At 54.3% G+C, this 14,425-nt stretch overlaps 5 protein-coding genes across 5 annotated transcripts; 4 read left to right on the top strand and 1 right to left on the bottom strand.

The window, feature by feature from the left end:
* Positions 1 to 254: 254 nt before the first annotated feature.
* On the top strand, positions 255 to 1,588 carry G647_04371 (uncharacterized protein; the record flags this gene model as incomplete). The annotated part of the gene is made up of 3 exons (XM_008728715.1): positions 255 to 344; positions 401 to 1,381; positions 1,442 to 1,588. The coding sequence occupies 3 exons, from the start codon at positions 255 to 257 to the stop codon at positions 1,586 to 1,588; spliced, it is 1,218 nt and encodes a 405-aa protein (XP_008726937.1).
* A 729-nt stretch (positions 1,589 to 2,317) lies between these two features.
* On the top strand, positions 2,318 to 6,508 carry G647_04370 (uncharacterized protein; the record flags this gene model as incomplete). The annotated part of the gene is made up of 3 exons (XM_008728714.1): positions 2,318 to 2,365; positions 2,426 to 6,325; positions 6,377 to 6,508. The coding sequence occupies 3 exons, from the start codon at positions 2,318 to 2,320 to the stop codon at positions 6,506 to 6,508; spliced, it is 4,080 nt and encodes a 1,359-aa protein (XP_008726936.1).
* A 209-nt stretch (positions 6,509 to 6,717) lies between these two features.
* On the bottom strand, positions 6,718 to 7,228 carry G647_04369 (uncharacterized protein; the record flags this gene model as incomplete). Its single annotated transcript, XM_008728713.1, has 2 exons — positions 6,718 to 6,924; positions 6,977 to 7,228. 2 exons carry the CDS (start codon positions 7,226 to 7,228, stop codon positions 6,718 to 6,720), a joined length of 459 nt encoding a protein of 152 aa, XP_008726935.1.
* Positions 7,229 to 7,750: 522 nt separating this feature from the next.
* On the top strand, positions 7,751 to 8,422 carry G647_04368 (iron sulfur cluster assembly protein 1, mitochondrial; the record flags this gene model as incomplete). Its single annotated transcript, XM_008728712.1, has 2 exons — positions 7,751 to 7,967; positions 8,088 to 8,422. The coding sequence occupies 2 exons, from the start codon at positions 7,751 to 7,753 to the stop codon at positions 8,420 to 8,422; spliced, it is 552 nt and encodes a 183-aa protein (XP_008726934.1).
* Positions 8,423 to 12,216: 3,794 nt separating this feature from the next.
* G647_04367 (uncharacterized protein) lies at positions 12,217 to 13,341 on the top strand (the record flags this gene model as incomplete). Its single annotated transcript, XM_008728711.1, has 4 exons — positions 12,217 to 12,665; positions 12,799 to 12,908; positions 13,051 to 13,115; positions 13,261 to 13,341. The coding sequence occupies 4 exons, from the start codon at positions 12,217 to 12,219 to the stop codon at positions 13,339 to 13,341; spliced, it is 705 nt and encodes a 234-aa protein (XP_008726933.1).
* Between the last annotated feature and the right edge of the window lie 1,084 nt (positions 13,342 to 14,425).

The following is a 14,425-nucleotide window of genomic DNA, read 5'->3' as shown; positions in this document are numbered from 1 at the left end:
CATCCTCAGCACTATGGGAAAGTGTCGGTGCGGGGAGCAGCCCAGCCTCGTGGCAAAAGCGGCGGGGCGAGGCTGTGGTTGCTATGACGCCCAACATTGTTTACTGCTGTGTCTCTTCGTTGATCACCGAACGCCGAAACCCACCGACTACGATATAACGAACATCCTCCCGTTCTCTTATTCGCCATTCGTCAATCAGATCAGTCACTGCTAACATCTGTCTGATTATTTTGCCCTCTGACAACTTCTGCATCATGGCGACGAAAACACTAGAGTCTCGCTTCGAGCACCTTACCGTCAATGATGAGAATGAAGCTCCAACTGCGACCATTCTCAAATCCAAGGTAGTCTCAGTCACCGCGCACAGCGTGCTCTTGCAGTGCTGACAGTATTGTTACAGACAGCGCCTGTAGGTGCTATACCGACATTATCATCAACGCAAGCTCGAACGAACCTCGTCAAATACCCTCTCCAAGCGACTGGGGAGTCTAAACAGAACGTAGCCTCGATTGCGACCATCACAACAACCACGACCGTTCCTACCCATCCTCCTTCACCGGTCAGAGTCGCATTGCAAGCTGCCAGGGAGTCGGACGAAAGCGATGACTCGATCCGGAGCAGAGCCACTCCCAAGTATTTCTTCGATCAACCACAAGCACCCAAACAGTTCCACCTTGGCATGTTTGAGATTGGGAAACCACTTGGGAAAGGAAAGTTCGGACGAGTCTACCTCGCCCGCGAAAGATCGTCGGGATTCGTGTGCGCCCTAAAGGTCCTTCACAAGTCAGAACTACAGCAGGGCAAAGTCGAGAAGCAAGTCCGGCGAGAAATCGAGATTCAATCCAACCTGAGACATCCCAACATCCTAAGGCTGTTCGGTCATTTCCATGACAGCAAGCGAGTGTTCCTGATCCTTGAGTTTGCCGGCAAGGGTGAGCTGTACAAGCATCTCCGCAAGGAAGGCCGGTTCCCAGAATGGAAGGCGGCACAATACATCGCCCAGATGGCTGCTGCCCTCAAGTATCTGCACAAGAAGCATGTCATGCACCGAGACATCAAACCTGAAAATATCCTTGTCGGTATCCACGGCGAAATCAAGATCTCCGATTTCGGCTGGTCAGTACACGCCCCCAACAACAGGAGACAAACCATGTGTGGTACTTTGGATTACCTTCCACCCGAGATGCTCAAGCCAGGCAGCTCAGACAATTTCTACAACGAAAAGGTCGACCTGTGGAGTCTGGGTGTCCTTACGTACGAGTTCCTTGTTGGCGAAGCGCCTTTCGAGGACACAACCATAATGACACAGCGGAGAATTGCGCGGTGTGACATGAAGGTTCCAAGCTTCGTGAGCTCTGAGGCCAGGGACCTGATCATGCGGGTGAGTCTTCTCCTCTCGTTGACCTGATGCAAATTGAGGCCGCTAATATCTGTTCCACAGCTCTTAGTGTTGGATCCCGAAAAGCGTATTCCACTCGACGACGTTCTCCAGCACCCCTGGATTGTCAAGCACTGCGTGACGAAAGGTGGCGAACGTGCCTTTGAGAGAGCCTCCAGTAGTAGCAGCAGAGGGTCAAGCTCAGAGTGACGACTGCTCTTCAAGATCGGCTGAGATGGGGATGGCCTGACGGCCGTAGATGGTCATGAATTTATTGACAGTTTCTTTCCGCCAGGCATGAGCGACGGACTTGGATTGGGTTCGGGCAGGCAACAGATATGGCGTTTATCTTGGAATGGAATGGGTGACGATGTTGTGTTGAACGAAGACACTTTTGAAAAGGGGCACCTTCCATGCTACTAGCATTTGTCTGTGTGTAAGAAAGCAGACACTCCGAATGTTGCGGTTGGCTCCCGATAGTTCCGCCGTAGCACTACGGTGAAGCCCAACTGCATCAAGACCCATGGCTATGACGCAACTCTGACCTCGGTCTCACAGATCTTTCTTGCCCACCGACGCCGGATAGCAGATCTGATTGTCTTTAAGCTTGCATTCTTCTTGGGTTGCTGTCGATTTTCCCATCTTCTACCACTGAGAGATCGATAGATTGCACAGGGACATCACACTCTGCACAGCGTAAAGTGCCACTAGTACGACGCCTACTGTGTAGCATTTCTACTGGATTGTCGGCAAGTGGAGGCCGAGAATTACTGATGCGGACTTCTCCTCCTTGAGGAACCCGTGAGGCTCTCGCGACTCTGTCCGAGGAGGGAGAAGGGTCCCAGAGGGCATATGAGACCTGGAGAGGTCATATCCATTTCCCTTGTATCTCTTACAGTATCTCTTTGGTCTGTGTGAGTATCCTGAAATACTCCAATCATGGGGGACGCTGGGAGAGCAGAGCGAGGCATCCGCATTGCCATTGACGTAAGTCTGAATCATACACAAAACTTGTTGTACTCTCGACTCATCCAGTAACTTGAACAGCGAGGCGGCACCTTCACAGACTGTGTCGGCAACCCAGGCACGGGGCGTATGGAAGATGACATCGTCATCAAGTTGCTCTCAGAGGATCCGTCAAACTACGAAGATGCGCCCCTGGAAGGTATTCGACGGCTCATGTCGAAGTTCACAGGGCGTGAGATCCCCAGAGGTGAGCCTCTCGACACGAGTAAGATCGAGAGTATCCGTATGGGAACGACAGTCGCTACCAATGCACTGCTTGAGCGGAAGGGAGAGAAGATGGCCATGGTGGTCACTCGCGGGTTCAAGGACTGCTTGGAGATCGGCAATCAGTCCAGACCGAAGATCTTTGATCTGGCCATCCGGAGGCCCGACGTCCTGTACCAGAAGGTCGTGGAGATCGACGAGCGAGTCACCCTAGAAGACTATGCAGAGGACCCTGAGAGACACCAGACGAAAGCTGAAGCCAAACATGAGGCCTACAAGTCCAACGACCTTGTGGAAGGCCTCTCAGGTGAAGCTGTCCGGATATTGCGGCGGCCAGAGGAAGGTAAGATCAAGGAGCAGCTGAAACAGCTTTACGATGAAGGATTCCGAAGCATCGCTGTATGCTTGATGCATGGGTACACATTCCCCGACCATGAAGCCTTGGTCGGCAAGCTCGCGCATGAGATTGGCTTCGAACACGTCAGTCTGAGTCACGAGCTGATGCCCATGATCAAGTTGGTGCCTCGAGCGACCTCGGCGTGCGCAGACGCATACCTCACTCCCGCCATCAAGAAGTATATTGCGGGATTTCAAGCCGGGTTTGAAGGTGGCCTCGGCACCGAGAGCGTGAAGAAGGAAGAAGGCGAGAAAGGCGCCAGATGCGAGTTCATGCAGTCTGACGGCGGCCTCGTCGATGTTGACCAATTCTCCGGCCTGCGTGCCATCCTGTCCGGGCCAGCGGGTGGTGTGGTCGGCTATGCGCTGACGTCCTATGACCCAGAGACCAAGACCCCCGTCATCGGCTTCGACATGGGTGGCACAAGCACAGACGTCAGTCGGTATGGCCAAGGACGCTACGAGCACGTCTTCGAAACCACCACAGCCGGAGTTACAATCCAATCACCCCAGCTGGACATCAACACCGTCGCAGCAGGGGGCGGGTCCCGCCTCTTCTTCAGAAACGGCCTTTTCGTCGTCGGTCCCGAGTCCGCGGGCGCACATCCCGGGCCGGCATGCTACAGAAAAGGCGGCCCCTTGACCGTCACAGACGCCAATCTCTTCCTCGGCCGCCTATTACCAGAGTTCTTCCCTAAGATCTTTGGCAAGAACGAAGACGAGGGCCTCGACCCGGAAGCCAGCAGAAAGCTTTTCGAAGAACTCACCAACGAGATCAACAGCCAGACAGACAAGCACATGACCGCCGACGAAGTTGCGTATGGCTTCATCAAGATCGCCAACGAGACCATGACCCGCCCGATCCGGTCGCTTACCGAAGCCAAGGGGCACGACACATCGCAACATCGCCTCGCCACGTTCGGCGGCGCTGGGGGCCAACACGCCGTGGCGATTGCCGAATCCCTGGGAATAAGACAGATCCTCGTGCACCGGTACTCCTCCGTCCTGTCCGCCTATGGCATGGCCCTCGCCGACGTGGTCGATGAGTCCCAAGTTCCAGAGTCCCACGTATGGGACGACTCCTCATCACACGATGATCTCAAAAAGAAGATGGCCGAGTTGAAGGAACGATCTCGCAAACGGCTCAACGACCAGGGCTTCGCCGACGACGCGATCGAGTTCGAAGAATACCTGAACATGCGGTATCGCGGGACGGAGTCCGCATTGATGGTCATCAAGCCCACCGAGTCGGAGTCCAAAGAGCTGTACAAGGGCGACGACTGGGCGTTCGGCGCTGCGTTCGTCCGCCAGCACGAACAGGAATTCGGTTTCACGCTGCCCGACCGGGACACCATTGTCGATGACGTCCGCGTGCGCGGCATCGGAAAGTCCTTCCGCGGCATGTCCAAGACGGCGGACCAGCAGCTCAAAGACATCAAGCCGCAGGACGTGGCGCCCGAAAAGGCCCACAGCACCGCGAAGGTGTACTTCGAAGGCGGACGGCAGGATACCAGGATTTACAAGCTCGAGGACCTGGAGGTTGGGGCCCGCGTGGCCGGACCGGCAATCATCGCCGACGGGATGCAGACCATCATTGTCACGCCGGGGGCGTCGGCTCTCGTCATCGAGACGCACGTGGTGATCAACATTGGCGAGGAAGGGACAAGCAAGAAGGCCAACGCCGAGGAAGTCGATCCGATTCTGCTCTCCATCTTCGCGCACCGATTCATGGCCATCGCCGAGCAGATGGGCCGTGCTCTGCAGAAAACGTCCGTCAGCACGAACGTCAAAGAACGCCTTGATTACAGTTGTGCGCTGTTCGACGAGCAGGGTGGCCTCGTCGCGAACGCACCCCACTTGCCGGTCCATCTCGGGAGTATGTCCACGTGTGTGCGCACGCAGGCGGAAATCTGGCGCGGCAAACTCAAGAAAGGCGACGTCATCGTTTCGAACCACCCGGAGTACGGGGGCACGCACTTACCAGACATCACGGTCGTGACGCCGGCGTTCAGTGGGGACAAAATCATCTTCTACGTCGCCAGCCGGGCACATCATGCTGATATCGGCGGGATCCTGCCGGGGAGCATGCCTCCTCACAGCCGAGAACTCTACCAAGAAGGCGCGGCGATCAAGTCGGAGAAGTTGGTGTCAGAGGGCAAATTCGACGAGAAGAGAATCACGGAACTATTGTACGACGAGCCGGCGCAATACCCCGAGTGTAGCGGCACTCGATGTCTCGCGGACAACTTGAACGACCTGAAAGCCCAAATCGCAGCAAATCAGAAGGGCATCAACTTGATCTCGACGTTGATTGAAGACTACGGCGAGGACGTCGTGCAGTTCTACATGCAGAACATTCAGAACAATGCAGAGAAGTCTGTGCGTGAGCTGTTGAAAGAGGTGTCCAAGAGGTTCGAGGGCAAGGACTTGCAAGCCGTGGATTACATGGATGATGGCTCCCCCATCGCGCTGAAAATCAGTATTGACCCCGAGAAGGGGGAAGCGGTGTTCGACTTTGAGGGAACTGGCCCGGAAGTTTACGGCAACATCAATGCCCCGGAGGCGGTAACGTACTCGGCCATCATTTACTGTCTGAGATGTTTGATTGATCAGGACATTCCGCTGAACCAGGGATGTCTGAAGCCCGTTGACGTGCGCATTCCACCCGGCAGTTTCTTGTCTCCGAGTGAAAAGGCTGCGGTGGTGGGTGGGAATGTCCTGACCAGTCAGAGGGTGACGGACGTGGTGTTCAAGTGCTTCGAAGCTTGTGCGGCGAGTCAGGGTGATTGCAACAACTTGACCTTCGGGTTTGGAGGGAATCTGAAGGGAGGGACCGAGACGAAGGGTTTCGGGTATTATGAGACGATTGCGGGAGGCAGCGGCGCGGGTAAGGATTGGGAGGGCACCAGTGGTGTGCATACGCACATGACGAATACCAGAATCACGGACGCAGAGGTGTTCGAGAGGAGATATCCCGTCATATTGAGGGAGTTCAGTCTCAGAGCGGGGAGTGGTGGCGTTGGACAGCACAGGGGCGGTGACGGGGTCATTCGGGACATCGAGTTTCGCATTCCCGTGCAGGTCAGTATCCTGAGTGAGAGGAGGGTGTATAGGCCGTATGGTTTGCACGGTGGTGGTGATGCACAGTGCGGGAAGAACATCTGGGTAAGGAAGATCAAGAAGGTCAAGAGCAAGGGAACGGGCGGTGAACACGAGGGGAAGAGGAGGGATGACGGAGGTGAGGGAGAGTATGAACAGCGGTTCATCAGCATGGGAGCGAAGAACACAGCCAGCATGCAGCCTGGAGAGCGAATCATTGTGGTAAGTGTCATCTCTCGTTCTTCTCACGATTGCTGACTCGTGTTCTTTCAGATGACGCCGGGCGGTGGAGGCTATGGCAAACCCGGAGAGAAGTCTCAGGTCGATCTGAAAGAAGACTATGAGAAGCATTGGAAGAAGGGTAGCCTGGCTTCCAGGTTGGCAGAGTGGGAGTCCAGCTCGTGATGATGCCTGTGACAACTTGGTAAACATCCTTCTCGACTTCAGTGGGTTTCTGCCAAACATACCTTGAAGCTCTTGACGCGAGTGTTGAGGCAGTACTGTTGGCCCTTAGTCCCGTCCCGTCTTTTCAGGGTATGGCAGGTGGGAAGTAGTCTGTCCCTGCTGGAACTTCGATCGAGGACGATCTCACGTGAGTTTTGACATCATTCTGATCATTCATCTTCATCACTCGTAGCATCAATGTTCGGCTTCACGTCTTTCTGCTCTCCTTCGCTATCGTCTTGATCCTGATCCTCTGCCGGTGCATTTCCATTGTAATTTGGTCGTGGCACTTTCTCGCCTTGCGACTTGAGCAGATCCTCAATCTGCGGCGTGATTTGGATGAGAGCGGAGTATTGGTCAAGGGTCAAGGAGATGCCCTGTATGATCGTAAGCAAGTCACCTGAGAGCCAGAAAGTGGTGTGACGGTACCTTCTTGCCTGGCAACCACTGGCCGTCCTTTTCGTAGTACTCTCTGATGCCGACCATGGTTTGTCCTTTGTACTCGGAAAGGGTCACTCGCCGGGCCTTTGCGATTTCCCAGTACTTGTTTCCATCCGCGTCGATCTGGACTTTGGACGACGGTCGAAAGGCATTACCCGAGGCACCTTTCCCGCGTTTCGTGATGGGGACATCCTCATCATCGGAGTCGGCTGCGGACTTCCTCTTCTTCGTGAATGGCATGGTATTCCCGTGTGAGAGAGAAGTGATGTAGGCGTTATGAAGGTGCTCAAAGGTGTAGGGATGCGAGGGGTTCTTGAGGTGATCTTTCTTGGGTGTCGAGGTACTCGGCGACGCGGTAGCCTTGTCTTTGGCTTTGGTCTTGTTCTTGGTCTTCATCCTGGGCCAGGTGAACGCGATCCCCGGCTACGTCAAGCGCGTCGCTGTTCGTCGCTGGGTGTTGCTCGATTCGGGAGCGAGTGGCGCCAATCGACAAACGGAAAGCGCGACCGAGTTGAACAACGTCATCTTCGAAAAGGGGTTTAGCGCAAAAATCACATGATCCAAAGCCAATGAGCGGCTGCTATTGGACCCCTCCTCGCCATCGATCGTCGACATCTTTCGTCAATTCACTTCTCGACGAGGCCACTCTACGATTTCAAACAATCACTCAACACCTTACACTCTCCTCACGAATTTGATCCTACAGTCAACCACTCGTCCATCCAAAACTGCTCACAGATATACGAAAGCTACATGTCCACGATGTCACAACGAGCTCTTCTCGCGATTCCACGCGCATTGCGCACCTCGGCCCAGATGTCCGCTCTCCGACCGAGTCTCGCCTCCCCTTCATCAACCATCAGACCTGCCGCCGCCGGCTTACAGCAGAGACGGAGTTATCATGAGAAGGTGCTGGATCACTACTCGAATCCCAGAAATGTTGGCTCGATGGATAAGAAGGCGCTGGACGTTGGCACAGGTGAGTCTCACTCGGGACGGGCAATGACCGAAGCTCGGCCTTTCCCCCAAGCAAGATAGCAAGCATGAGGCAACCTCACAATTGTCGATTACGTTTACTGACGCATTGTCGGATTGACAGGTCTCGTTGGTGCACCCGCCTGCGGTGATGTGATGAAACTCCAAATCAAGGTCGACCCCGAGACACAAACGATCGCAGATGTCAAGTTCAAGACTTTTGGCTGCGGTTCCGCCATCGCATCCTCATCATATCTCACCGAGCTTGTGAGAGGAATGACATTGGAGCAGGCGGGCAAGATTCGCAACACCGAGATTGCCAAAGAGCTCTGCTTGCCACCGGTGAAGCTACATTGTTCAATGCTTGCGGAGGACGCCATCAAGTCTGCCATTGGAGATTATTATAAGAAGAGTAAGCCCACGAGGCGAAGACTGGCTATTTTCAAAGACAGCAACTAACTATGTTCGCATTAGACCCGAAAGCGAAGGCGACTGATCTGGGTGCTGCCTCGCAAGGAATGCCCAAGATTGAGATCGAAACAGTGACCACAACCACAGACACGGGAGCTAGCGCAACGGCATAAATTGTCCGTTGATCAAATGGTAAAAGGAGCAGCAAGTGGGAGGATGAAATTGTGTCAACAAGGCAAATACCCGTCTTCATAGCTTGCAGGAGTTAGGTCAATTGGAACATAACACCCAACAATGAGCTCTCTTCCAACAAATTGGCCGAAGCAGGCTGCGAACTTGCTTCTGAAGCCTGCGTGGTCGACGGTGTCAAAGACCCTCCAGCTCTTTCGCCTTGAGACTGCTTCACGCTTGCCTTGTGAATTGCTCTGATCATGCCCGGCACGTGCGAGAGATGGTTGTGTGATGCATGGCAAACGACTGTCAAGGTGACTGAATGCAAGCGACCCTGCTGCGGGCGTATCATTCCGGTGATTTTCCATGGGTTTCTGCGCCGGGAGAAGGTGCCACGAGTAAGAGCTTGCCTATAGTTAGTACCCAGTACTTGTCTGCGAATGTGACGCCCGCAATTCGTATTCTGTGCGGGGCCGAGTCCCTGCATGCCATTCAACAGAGCAACCACAGCTTGGCCTCCGTTCAAACTGGCTCCTTTTGAGCTGTACAGAATACGGAGTACAGCTAGCTACTCACTCAGCCGCCCAGTCTTCTCCCCCTCGATACACAACACACCATGTCAGGCACAGGACCAGCCAGTGAGCATACAGAGCCATGGCGTGGCCGTGGCGTTAATCTCAGGCTACAGACCCTCCTTGACTGCGCTGGCTCTCGCAATTCCTCCATACAATTGCGTTTCACGTCCAGAAGCTTTCTTCGTCTGCGTGCTTGCTCGCCGTCAAATCGATCTCCCTTGTTTCGCGCTTGACGATATTCTACAATCGCTGAACACCCCATAACGGTGCATCGATTGAAGAGATTTCCCCAGTCCACAGCCTATTGATTGTGCACTTGTCGTCAAGCTAACGGTCAAATATGAGCTTCGGATTCGCAATAGGTGACTTCATTGTTGTTTTGTCGTTGGCTCATGAGGCGAGGTTCCTCTGCGTAATTTTAACCACGCCGTTGCTTTCAATGCGGTATGTGTCAAGGTATATTGACCCTTCCGTCTAGATGTATCAGCGATGCAGAGCGTCCACGAGCCATTTCAAGGACATCGGAACAGATGCCGGAAAAACAGACATGGTAACGAGGACCATCCGCGCTTTCTGGGAATCGGAGAACGGCCTTGGACGTCCTCTACTAGTCCGAGCAGGACGAGCTCAAGGAGTATACGGAAGATGCGCAACAAAGCTTCGGCGGCTTGAGGCTATACTCAACCATCATGAAAAATCAACTGCGACTCGCTGAGGGCTCGCACGCGATATATGTGGAGGGACTTCCTCGCCGATTTTGCGTCCACCCTGCCCGGCTGCAAGGTGCGACTGGGGCTTTGTTCATTTTCCATTCCATGCGCATGTAAGTAGAAGAAGTTTCTCTCGAACGGATTGCCTTATACTTGAGCCTGCAGCTGATATGTACAATTTTGACGCTCTAGCGCGATACTCGCACGACCAGGCTACGCTTCTACGTGGGTTTAAGGAGAAAGCGGATATTCTGGAATTCTCTGTGCGAAGCTATCAAGACTTCTAGAACGATACCAAAGCTGAACCAGTGTGCTCACAAGCTTCAAGGTTGGCGGATCAACCAGCAGAAAACGTTACGAGCTTGCCGTTGGAGGGCTCCATGCTGAAGGAATCACCAACCCAGCATCCAGGTTCCCATCAAAGAGTGGATGATACGGTCATCCTAGCACCCACTGCAGCCGATGAAGATGAAAATGAGGCTACAATGGATTCTGTGACCGTGTCGGAGGGCGATGTGAGCCCAGCCCGTCACGAGCAGCAGGGGAGCGCAGCCGATCAACAACTTGCCAGCACGGAAAAGATTCCTGGGGGCCTCGAGGCGCTTTTCACGGAGCCCGACACGCTGACGGAGCACCAGACGACTTGTACATCAATTCAAGGGACGTCCTTCCATCGATCATCAGCTTCACCCGCGACCTTAGCTTCGTCGATACATTCGGAAGGCCGGATCGGAAGGCATACCTTTACCACAACTGAAGCGCTAGAGGAAGCTAAGGAGTTAGATCGCTCGAGGCAACTTATCGTTCGCATGCCTCGCTTGCAGAGTCTTGGTCTTGCACCCCAGCAGGGCCGGAGGTGGTACGCGGAGCATCCCCAAATGCTCAAGGCACGTTACGGGCATTGCATACGTGAAACGCAGCTTCTGAGAAGACACCAAGGGCGCGTGGCCAACAAAGTGTCGGAAAATATGCTACAGATTCAAATCGCCATCGATGGAGTGCCACATCTTCCCTTCAGTGAGACCATCCCACCCGAGCGATGCAGATTACGGCTGAGGTCTAACAGGAAAATCCGAAATCCATCTGATAATCAAGGTGGATGTTAAACAGGATGAATAGTCAGGCGAGCACCGAGACCTTTCGAGCAGTGCGAATCCACGTTGGGCGGTCTTCTTGTCAGCTCCGGTCCTTATGCACTGGAGCATTATCGATATTAACTCACGGGCAGGCACATCAAGGAGTGGAGGACCATTCGCTTGGGATTCTACAATTGTCACAAACGTTATTGCGCAAAGCACCAACTTCTTGGGCATATCGAGTTCGAAATAGACAACAATGACATATTCGATTTTGGCAGGCCCCGCCACCGAGGAAGGCAGTCTTCTGCAGCAGATGGGCTTCTCTAACCCTGCAGTCACCTTTTCAAGGCCGCTTCGTGGCGGCAAGGCATCTCCGCGGACGGCCAAAATTCAAGTACAGTTTATTACAAACACAGCCACGGAAAGCTCGGAGGAAATGCGAAAATCCTTCGCAGACTACATCGATTTGCACCCTGTTCCGTCTACCTGGAAGGTTCTACGCTACGATCAGAATATTGAGCTACTGAGGGGCCGTGTTTGCTTTCACAATCCGCAGACAGGGCAGGATACAGCCATGCTCCGGACGACCCCTTGGCTTCTGATTGTCCTGACGCGGGCCTTGAACCACTGCCTCCTGGGTGGGCGCGAGGAGTAAAAGAAGGTCAGGTAACCTACCGCAATACTGCAGGGGAATTTTCCGATTTGCCCAAGATGTCCATTGGAATTGAAACCTTTGAAAATGTCCGGCAATCGGTGGCACTCAGTCGGCCGGGGCAGTTCAATCCTTGAGAGAAGACACACGTCGAGATGCGGAACACACCTGTTCGACATTCCATCGGTGCCATGACTCGAATTATAAGAGAGAGCCTAGCACCGCGACATTTATCACACCTGTATCGTATCCTATTCGGCTCGACGTACCATACATATCCCCCCACAAGGCCCTGACCGAGCCGCTCCGTCTTGTTTGGCTCGCGGCGAAATGCCGGCGGCATGGAAGCCGATGTGGAGGTACTGCGTACAAAACGAATGACACCATGATGGCGTTCTTGCTTTAGGCTGATTGTGCATGCGCACGCGGCAGAACTACGGGAGGACAGTCGATGAAGTCAAAACGCCAAAAGTCATATCTTGTGCTGACCATGCCATAGTTGTGTCGTTCTTCTTGCGCCCTTTCCGTCCCAGATAGTCCCTTGAACAAAGTCGCATTCTGCCTCCCTCGCACGCTTTGCCCACGCCCACTGCACAGCATCCCTGCTTCTCCCTTGCCTTGTGTAACTAATTGATCCACTGCACTGCCCCCAACAATGCCTGTCTACGTAGTGACGGGCGCCAATCGAGGCCTGGGGCTCGAGTTCGTCCGGCAAATCTCCCAGGACAGCTCCAACACCATCATCGCCGCCGTGCGCAGCCTCCAAGGCGAGCTCGACGACCTGAAGCACCTCGCCTCAAAAGCTGCCGGGAAGGTACACATCCTCGAATGCAACACGGGCGACATCGACTCAATCCACGCCTTCGGCGACGCCATAAAGGGACCACTAGCCGGCCAGCAGATCGATTACCTGCTCAACAACGCGGGGATCAACGCCACGGCCCAGCAGACGAGTTTGGACATGACGCCCGAGAGTCTCAGGCAGCACATTGACGTCAACGTCATGGGCCCCGCCGAGACGGTCAAGGTGCTGTTACCGAGCTTGGGCAAGGGGACCGTCGTGCTGAACATGACGAGCGGGCTAGGGAGTTGTGGGAAGAAATTGTATGGTTGACCATGAGCCAGACACGGAGCTACCGGAGATGCCCCCCCCCCCTCCCCGGGGCTCCTTGGGGGCCCCAAAACAATCAAAACGAACTCAAGCAGAGGATATGAATGAGGGCTGATATCACCACAGACCAAAATGCACGACGTATTCAATCTCCAAGGCCGCGGTGAACATGTTGACGGTGCACCAGAGCGAGCAGTTGAAGGATCGGGGCATCAAAGTCATCTGCATGGACCCAGGTGGGTTCTCTCTTGCACTTTTGCACTCTTTCACTTTTTGTGTTTCAACATTTGGTGGTGTTTGAGGCTACTGCTTCTTTCCTCTGCTGAACGATCCTGCTTTCCCCGTCGCGGTTTGACACGAGCTAACCGCGTCGTACAGGCTGGGTCAAGACACGTATGGGCGGCGACGGCGCATTGCTCGAGCCGGAGGATAGTATTGGTGGGGTGAGTCGAGATGATGTTTTTCATTTGCTCTTCACTCTGCTTGCTCCTTTGCTTGTCTCTCTTCCGGCGCCCCCCTCCGCGGAAAGCCAAGGGAAGGAGAATGCGTGATCGACTGGTAACTGACTGACAACGGGCACTTCTGCAGATGTTAAAGGTCGTGCATAATTTAAAGGACGAGGACACCGGCAAGTTCTACACTTATACCGGCGAGGAGGTTCCTTGGTGAGGTCAACGCAATGGACGGAGGAAGTTCCTTTGTGAGGTCACGTATGAGGTCCCCTGGTGAGGTCAACACAATGGACGGAGGAGGTTCCTTGGTGAGGTCAAAGTAAAGGTGGGAAGGAAGGCTGGTGTAGTACTACAGTGGCATACACCAACGCTTCTGCGGGATTATTCGAGCGAAGAAGCGATAAACCCCCGGAATTTGGGAACTGGGATCGGGCGAGGCGTCGAAGCCTCCCTTTTTAATCCTTATCCGCCATCTAAACAGAGCGTGAGTGAGCGGTCACGAATGGACAGAGTTGCTCGCCTGAGCGCGTCGGTGTCGTTGGCCGCGTGAAGCTGAAGGCTCGGCATGGGGAATTTGTAAACCGTATATACACTTTGCATGTCGGATTATGATACACACGCACTCAGCTGGGCTTCGTCCATTCTGCGAGGGCCAGGCCTTCCCCTGTCCGTACTTCTATCTTCAATCTCGCGCTCAAGTCGGACTATGGTACTCAACACGCTTCGACAGCGGTCGGCAGTCGTGGGCAAGATCAAGTTCGCGGCAAGGACGAGGCGGTGCTGGCTGCCGAATACGCCTTCGCCATCCTTACCTGAGGTGTTCCACCGCGGCTCCTGTATACGTTCGCACAAGGTACGTGTCAAAATGAACTATGTCTTGTCCATGGGAGATCTCGGTGTGAGCTGGTCGACGTTGGAGATGGCGCACACACAAACTCGGTACAACCATCGTGAACACGCGCGTCCTCAGAAATCCAAAAGAAGTCTCGCAAACTATAATCCTTCTGGCTGGGCATGACTGCTAGGCGACGCGCTCACTCGTATAAGGGCACCTATGGCGTCCTTTGGGCTGCTTTTGCACCTGTCTTTGCTCGGTGCTAGGGAATACCTCTCGCATGCAGTGGGTGAGATGAGAGCTTGGTGAGCATTCGCGCTCAGGTGGCGCTCCTTGCTCCGGGACTCCTGGACGAGACTTCGGGCGTCTCATATACCCGACGATCTTGCGTCAGTAAGCAACAGCTGCGATAGATCAGCGCAGACGTTCTCGAACAATCAATCGCCACATTGACTGGTCTGAAGTC

This window comes from Cladophialophora carrionii, assembly GCF_000365165.1.
Source record: "Cladophialophora carrionii CBS 160.54 unplaced genomic scaffold supercont1.3, whole genome shotgun sequence".
Lineage (NCBI taxonomy): Eukaryota > Fungi > Ascomycota > Eurotiomycetes > Chaetothyriales > Herpotrichiellaceae > Cladophialophora > Cladophialophora carrionii.
The sequence above is the reverse complement of the archived record's forward strand: the minus strand, read 5'-3'. Positions and strand labels throughout refer to the sequence as shown.